Here is a 9068-nt window from a genome sequence, read left to right as displayed (position 1 = left end):
CCACTTGTCCCCTTATAAATCTTAAAGTAATGTTTTCTTATTTTTTGGCTTAACAACCTTGGGGACTTTCATTGGATTTTGATTGGTTGGTTCATTTAGTTGAGCGTCCGAACGTTTCAACCATTAATTTTAATCTACAAAATGGGTAACTTTGTTATGATCATTGTAGAATTAGATGTACATTGTACATCGATTTATATGCCATCGCCTTATCCCTTTAGATATCTGAATCTGTGTATGCCCATAGTGTCAAAGCAATACTGATATAGAAAACCAACTAAAATCCAGGTATCACTGGAAAAGACAATAGACGATAAGTTGATATAGATCCATAATGATGATAAACAAAATTACCATGTATTGTTTGATTAAAATTATTGGTTGAAAAAAATGGACACTACTTGCAACAAATCAATCAGGATTCAATAGAAGTACCCAAAGTTTTTGAGCCAACAAATAAGCTCATAAGCCCTTCATTTCAATGTCCCCTCCCTTCTAATCTAAAATAACAGCTTTACTAAATACAACTATTGTAGAAATATTTTGCCTCTAGTATAAGATCTAATATTGTTAGAGCACTGAGACCAAGCCACAATCCTTTACCAATATAGAGACATTAGATTATCATTATAAATTTCAAATCACTGGATTTTCTATTTGTCTTGATTGAAGTTTGCTAATGTGATCTTTAATGTTATGGGAAAAAAATTATCAATGTTAATGTTAAGTATCCTTGGGGGGGGGGGGGGGGTACAACTGACAAAGGAGTTGAAGGAAAAAATGTAGTAGGTCCAAAGGCACTAGCGTCCCATCTATTTCAGACAAACAACCCTCATATTAAACAACCTTTGTCTGGAAGTCTGCATGGTAATGATTTAAGCCTGAGCAATTATTGCCCACCTGGCATGAGGAAAGATGCATCAAGGTTTTGGGTTAAAGCAAGCAAATACATCTAAGTCTTTTCCTAATGCTGACCCAAGATCTACCACAAGACTAAACATATCATAGGCTGCTGCTTCTTTGTAAACTGTAATAGCATCCAATATTTCATATTGTAGATATCCATAGGTAATTCTATTTTCTACAGTATATAATTCTTTTCTTCGCAGACTCATTGTTATGCAAGGTGGCAAGCAAACATCAAACAATTTCAATTCCATACCCTTTTAAGTAAATTATGTAAATTATTTGAACTTTAGAAAATAAAATTACAGGAGTTATTTGTACACAGAGGTGGATTCTTTTTAAAAAATAAAATCACTATTCGCTATTGAGGTAAAATTATTTTTGTGAAAAATCCTCCAAAATCACATTAACAATCTACAAAAAAAATCTTATGTTAATATCCCTTTTATGATTTTATTTAACTTTTGTATTTCTATTATGCGACTTTGGAGGATTTTCACAAAAAAAGATAATTTTGCCTCACTAGCGAATAGTAAGCCAATCTTTTTTTAAGAATCCACCTCAAAGTGAAAATACAATACCTTAATGAGTCGAGTGATTTCACCTTTAATTTCTTTCAGATAATCTTCATCTTGAACCGTTATTTCATTGTTACATGTTTGTGATGAGTTTAATACAAGCCAAGGTGGAATACAATTATACAGTTTCAAGAAGCTTTCTTTCATGGCATCAGCAATACAATCTCCATACGTGGTACCAGATCTTTCATAGTCAAAACATGTGTCCCCATTATGTATACTGTGATCATGAAGACTTAATTCTATCTCAAAATTTTGTCCTGAAAAGAAAACATCATTAAATGGTCCAAATGCACCTTTACCATTGTCCATGTTTGATATTCTTATCCTGTTATCCTTGGCAGGGTCAACAAGGAAAAAGTAGCAACTTTCTTTGCATTCCATTCCAATTCGGCTTCCAGTCTTCTTCAGTGTTTTACATAATCCATATGGTGATATATAGATCTCATCTGTTTCTAGTTTCTTTACAACTTCTGTTTTACCTAAATATAGAAAATTATCAACACAAAATTCAACTGTAATTACTTTGTTTATATATATTGTTCTGAATTTAGTTAGGTTGAGAACTGAACACAAATTTAATACAGTTGCAATGCAGTGTTAATAACAGAATTTAAAAAGTGAAATATGTAGCAGAGAGGAAGGAACAATGGGCTGTTTATTGCACTAGTCCCCAAACTTTTAATATAACCTTTTCTTATTTGTTAACTTAACAACTTTGGGGAGAATTCTGATTGGTTGCTTCATTAAGTTAAAACGTTTCTACCACTAATTCTAATCTACAGAAGAGGTAATTTTGTGTATCATCAATTCAATAGGTATGTCATGAATTTTTCAGCCATTGTCTTATCCCTTTAGATCCCTGCATATGGAGTTAAGATATCTTACACATAAAAAATCTTTTACCTTCATAAACATATTGAGTAACTTTAAAACTGCTGTAATCATAATCATACAAAGTTTCTTGAATTTCTGTGTAGGTTTTGTTTGAGTAACGGCCATTGTAGGATATTACTGTTTTAGAAACTTCACCAGTTGCAAGTTGATTCATACCTGTGTAACCAGCATTTTTTGCTCTAGAAAGAATACACTGAAAATGATTGAGCTGAAAGAGATTGCTTACTAGCGTTGACTCAACAGTAAGAAAACTGAATAATGATTCAAGCAGTTTAATTCTTGCCACAGAAAAAATTTGGATTGGAATTACATTAGAGTAAAACACTAGCGGGAGAAAGGGTTAAATAACTGTATCTCCCCATCGTCGCATCAAACTTGTGCAACATTTCTATTGGGTCATTGAAAATCAACCAATGGTGTCGCTTATATTAACACAGCCAAGTAGCAGAAACTAATTTAGAAGCAGACAAAAGGGGTCTTTGTCTGTATATACATCTTTACTATAGATTTGATGATTGAACTGAAAGAAGCTTAAAAGGATCGCTTACTCACGTTGACTCATTAGTAAGAAAACTAAATAATATTTCAAACAGTTTAATTCTTGCCACAGAAAGAAAAAAATAACAATTGGGATGGGAAATAGTGTGATTTGCTTGAAAAAGGGGACGTAGGTTGTGCTAAAATTCCGTAAAGGTGTGAGTTTTAAGGCTTAAAAACAGTAGTAGAACAATAATTTTCACTAAATATGTGTATTCCTTATTGAAAAGAACTATAGACAAAATTTGTTTTTAAAGCTAACATAAACTTTATAGTTCTACTTCTACTATTGTTTTTAAAGAATTAAAACTTACACTTTTACGGAATTTTAGTACAACCTACCTCCTCTTTTTTAAATAGGGGCCCTATCTGCTTTATCTCTGAGATATTGGGCCAAATTCTGCCATACTAAGAGTTAGTGTTTCTTAAAATCTTAAATATTCCTTTATAACTTTGAAGAAAGACTAAAGAAAGACTTAATCCTAGGCTAACCTAATAAATTCTTTAGGATTTGGCTCCTTATTGAAACAGAAATGTTTATGTTTTATAATCCAAGGTGAATTAATCCCCATAACTGAATTTCTTGACAATTTGAAAATAATTTAGTAGTCACTATATTTATTTAGCTCAGGCCTAGCTATTCTAACAATCAATTCTACAAAAATCACGAAACCTTTGGAAGTAAGGTGGGGGGGTATATCTTGTTTTTTTTCATGTAACTGAAGAGGGGTGGGTAAGAAGAGGGAGGCAAAGGGAAGGGGTTAGTGGGGAAATTTTCCTTTAGAATAGTTTGTCAGAATCACATTCCATTTTCCCTGATTTATTTTCACTGAGTAATCATCCAGATTTCTGACTTAGTAGCAGGACAAAGTGTCACAAAAATCAGCCATGTGACGTCATTAAAATTAGGGATTATCCATCTCTTTTTTAGAGGTCTTCTTTCCCACTTCTCCTCTCATCTCCCTCATTTTTATAACGTCATATGACAGACTTTAAGACACTTTGTCCCGCTACTAAGTCAGAAATCTGGATGATTACTCAGAGAAAATAAGGAGTTTAGTTATATAGATGTAGTGGCTACCAAATCATTTGACAAATTGTGTTTACATTCCTGACTTACAAATGAAATATTTTACCTAGTGTAATTAAATTGATTAGCTTGGCAAACATAAATAACTGGTTTCTTTTCTAACTTCTCAAAAGATGTTGTCGAAGTTTGTTGAATCAAAAAAGGTTCACTCATGTATTTCCTTTTGTATGTACATCATATTTCATTGTTTTGCATAAACAAAATGAAAATTTTTTCTTAATTTTCAACTGAAATTGCTTAATTTCTTACCTATATATTAATGAATAATATGTTAAGTATATCCTTCAACAAATATAATTGGGAATAGTCCCTTTTGTAACATTGCCCCATAAGGGGCGATTTGTCGTATTTTTAAAATGGCTTTTTAATGGCTAGAAATAGGAGAAAAGCTACTGTGAAAAATACGAAGATTGTTACGAAAAGAACTATACCCATATAATTCTTGTAGATAATGTAAATATAATTTTCTATCTAAAATCATTTTCAATTCATGTGTAGGACATACCTTTTAATGACTACTACAATTACAGACCATCTCAATTTCAACCTGGATTTTGGATAGCCCTTGCAGGAAAAATTATAAAAAAATATTCTGAAACAAAATATGTACATTCCTGATAGAATTTTGCATCTGAAAAATAAATATCCCAATAGCAACCAATTGGAATATTATTCTGATCTTTCTGACATTTTTCATTTTGGTGACCATAAAAGACATAAATATACAAAAACAACATATTTAAGAACAAGGAGCAGACGAGGTTCATACAACCCTGAGCTAGGTACTAAATTGAGAACGAAATTGTAATCTAAATCTTGATATATGAATGAATTATAATTGATATCCTGACTAATTGTAATTAATTATATAATTTTAAATGCAAAATCTCTTTCAGCAAAGAAACCAATCAATTATTGTAAATTAAACTGCAATCAAATCGATAACATTGTATCAATATATCAGTAACCGCCCTAAATTATATGTACCTTTGGAAAATAAATCTTATCTTATCTTATCTTAAAAATAAGTTTTGTGTCACTAGCGAAAAATCATGTTGTCCTTAGAAAGAGTTATTTTGAAATGACTTAACATACTAATAACAAACAAAATAACACTGTACATGAAATAAAATGTTATTGGAAAACTTTGTCATGTTTTTATTCATGACATTATTAATTTATATAAGGACACTTGGGTTTTGATGAAATATTATAAAATATAATTGGTTTGAATTTTGGAAATTCAAAGTTCATTAAGTCCATTATTATGGCAAAAGGTTGTCAGAAATTTTGATGTGATAACATTTTACATACTATATGGTTCTGAGTCAATATATTTCACTTAGAATTTCATATGTTTAAGTTATACCATCTTAACACAATCAGTAGCTAAATACAAAACTAATTATGTACATCTTTCAGTGAGATCCTCATTCAAAAAAATCAACACAACTTTTAAAAATATTAACATCTAACCCTAAAATATGTTATGTTCTAATACTGAACTTGGTAAAGGTTTATTGCAACAACTATGCTGTTTATGAAATTAACAGTTTATTCATTAGGGATTTTTTGTTTCTTTAGTAAAGAATGAATAAGAAGCACAAAAAATACTTTTCTCCAAAAAAATCTTCAGAAATTATACCCCTGTTCCAAAACTCTATGCATTATCAAGAGGAGTGTAATAAATTAACAGCACAATTAATTGTACTAAATTGTATGTGTTTGTCAAAATTTGCACATTCAGGTAATTTTACAAAACTTTTGAATATCATAACCCCATCATTTTTACCTCAATTTTTAGTTTTCATCAAAGGTCTTTTAAGTTTCCAAATATCATGATAAAAATTGGTCTGGATCAAAGCTATCAACACAAGGTTACTTGCAAATTCTAACATTTTCTTTACATTTCTCTGTAATACAAAGTAGAACCATGTTTGTCTGTCCATCTGAAGCCTAAGATATCTGTAACTGCTGGTAAATCCAGTAAATTGTCAATTTCGGTTGCTAATATAGTGTTCATTTATTGGTCAATCGGTTCCTCGGTATTAAAGAAGGGAATGGATAAAGGGTATTGTTAAAATAGCTAGCTGGAAGCACCATTTAATTAGAGTATTCGAAAATCTGATGCTATATCCATGAATTAATTCATCAACCATGATTATAAATTGGGTGAGATTCTGCCTTATTTATAATGTCACATGTTGTTTTCTGTCATTTTAAACGAAATCCATTTTATAACAATTATAATGTCAGATAGGAAAAGGTGAAATAATTGCTTTATTTTGCGTAATATATAAAATATTTTAATAGCTAAGCTTTTCTATAATTATGATCGGTCCATCTGTTCGTACGTTCGTCCGTTCGTCCGTTACGGATAGCTTTTTCGTAAATTTAGACATGTTAGAATTGTCCTATATATTTCAAACTTTGCATGGTAATTCCTGTAACAGTTAGGTACGATTTAGAAAGCGTAGCAACTCTATAACCGTTACCAGAATGTCCGTACGGCCATTTTAAACATGTTGATTTTTAACTTTTTTTTACATGAAATTTTTATTTGATATAATAATCCGATTGATCTGGTTTTTGGATTACTGATTCCTATTACAACAGGGTCTGTATTTAAGAAGTTTTACAACAAATTTACGTATAATTTTGTCAAAACTTTTATATTTTTATTTTGCTTATTCAGTTCGGACACTCTACAAGAAATAATGTTCGTCTGTCCTACCGTTTTGTAGATTCACTTTTATGGATGTTATCATCCTTGTTTGTCATAAAACACGCTTTTAATATTGGGCCTGCGGAAGGTGGGTGTCAACAACCCTGCAAAAATTTTATATTTTGCAGACCTACCCCCCTTTTTTTACCCCCTGAAGTTTAACAAAAACTTTAGTAAACACTCCACTGTTATAAATATACAAAGTGTGTTCTGTAAAGTCTAAGATTACTAACTTTGTATGTCTGATTGTATGTTTAATTCATGCTATATATTGTCAGTTGTCTATGTAACAGATCTATAGTATAGATGTATATACAAACTACCCCTCTTCATTTTTCAAAGACCTCTTTCGTCTGCTTCTGAATTATTTTCTGCTACTTGGCTGTGTTAATATAAGTTGATTTTGGTTGGAATCACCATTGGTTGATTTTCAATGACCCAATAGGAAGGTTGCACAAGGTGGTTGCGATGGGGGGATACAGTTATTCAACCCTTTCTCCCTCTAATGTCTATGTAGTTAATATGTCTTATCCCTATGTTCCTGCTTTCATTGCAAAATTAATAAACACATTTTTTAATTAGCCCTTTATAAAACACTAGCGGCTACGCCCCTATAAGCTTCTAGGGGCATTTAAGGGAAAAGAGTCGACCCCCCCCCCCTTCATTTTCTATTTGAGTTTAAAAAAGATAAGGTAAAAAAAATCTCTTTGGGGGGGGGGGAGGTGTCATTTTTTATTGGGAGGTAGGAGATATGATACCCTCCCCCAATAGTTAAAATACTTAAAAACCTTCCCTGAACCTATAAGATGCTTCATTGTAAACTGTAAAGGAGAACCCTTTCATCAGTTTAGCGGTTAGGAAGATCCTTTGCTATAGACAAAAAAATCTTACTCTCTTATATTATAGGATTCTGCTAATTATTAATCTTTTAATCTATGATTTTGTTCATGACAAAATTCATAATATTTATTTTAAATTTTTTTTTTTTGATTTCTCAATTCACTTGCATCTTTGTGTTTTATTATACTTATTCTACTAGGCAAACCTACGGTTACATTAGACAAATAATGATATTTTAGATAATTAAAACATTTTGGTCTTTCTTTAAAGTGTGTGTTACGTAAGATCTCTAAAGCAAAATTTTTTAACTAGATGAACAAGAAGTTGCTGTAAAGAATTCAAAAAAGTTTTTTTTTAAATTTGTTGAAGATGATTAAAGTCCCTCAACAGATTATGACGTCAACCAATGAGAGGCCAGCATAAATTTTACCATTGGTCAATTACAGTGTATACTGGCCTCTCATTGGCTATTCTATCGTATGACGTATGATGAGGGACTTTAATCATCTTCAAAATTTTTAACATTTATTTATCATTAAACACATTGCTAATGTCAAACATACATTCAGTGCAATTAAATTATTTTTTTAAAAGCTGTATTAACTTAAATAATATTAAATATTTGTGAAAAAATTACATAACAAAAAAAAAGTTTGCAGTAGTCCCTTTATCTTATTTGTTTTACTTTTATGAGAAAATGATTAAAACTTTTAACTTAAAACTTTTTAAGAATTCTGGTAGCTTCTTAGGGCCCAGTATATAAAGGGAGAAATAAGGGCAGGAAAATAGCAAAATACCAGCCTAGAAGCTTGGTATGTAAAGAATAGAGAAAACCTAATACGAAGAATGTCCCTCAATGATGTTATAAAAATGAGGGATGAGGAGAGGAGGAGTTGGAAAGAAAAAGAGATGGATAATCCTTCGTTTTTATAACGTAACATGCTGATTTTTTGAGAGACTTTCTTGTCTTCGAGAAAACTCAATCATTTTGGTTCATGTAGGTGTCAAGGGACAAACAAAAATGCATTAATTCTTTGTATAATAGGATAGAAAAACCAACCTTGTAAATTGAATTGGATGGATGGATGGATTGATGTATGGATTAATTTTTACAGAGTATTATACCATATTACTGAGTTCTAAAATTTTAACAAATTTCATTGGAAACAATTGTAACTTACAATGAAATTTAAATTTGACAATTCATTCATGAGGCGGATTCTTAAAAAGCTTTTTGGCTCACTAACTCACGAAAATTAGTGAGGCTCCCCAAAAAATTTTGTGAAAAATCCTTCAAAATCGCGTAAAGAATCTACAAAAATTAAATATAAATCATAACAGGATTATTAACATAAGATTTTGTTTAATTTTGTTTGTAGATTTTTATGCGATTTTAGAGGATATTTCACAAAAAAATTTATCGAGCCTCACTAATTTTAGTTAGGCAGTGAGCTAAAAGTTTTTGTAAGAATCCACAAGGGTCAGGGGATAGATT

General features: G+C 30.9%; 1 protein-coding gene across 1 annotated transcript; it reads right to left on the bottom strand.

Annotated features, from left to right (window-relative positions):
• Nucleotides 1-920: 920 nt before the first annotated feature.
• Nucleotides 921-2556, bottom strand: LOC145323139 (uncharacterized). The gene is made up of 3 exons (XM_080165529.1): nt 2391-2556; nt 1488-1966; nt 921-1163 (listed from the first exon to the last, which is right to left on the bottom strand). The coding sequence occupies exons 1-3, from the start codon at nt 2533-2535 to the stop codon at nt 921-923; spliced, it is 867 nt and encodes a 288-aa protein (XP_080021655.1). The 5' UTR covers nt 2536-2556.
• Between the last annotated feature and the right edge of the window lie 6512 nt (nt 2557-9068).

Source organism: Acartia tonsa, chromosome 6 (assembly GCF_053477335.1).
Source record: "Acartia tonsa isolate MP-2025a chromosome 6, ASM5347733v1, whole genome shotgun sequence".
Classification (NCBI taxonomy): domain Eukaryota; kingdom Metazoa; phylum Arthropoda; class Copepoda; order Calanoida; family Acartiidae; genus Acartia; species Acartia tonsa.
The sequence above is the reverse complement of the archived record's forward strand: the minus strand, read 5'-3'. Positions and strand labels throughout refer to the sequence as shown.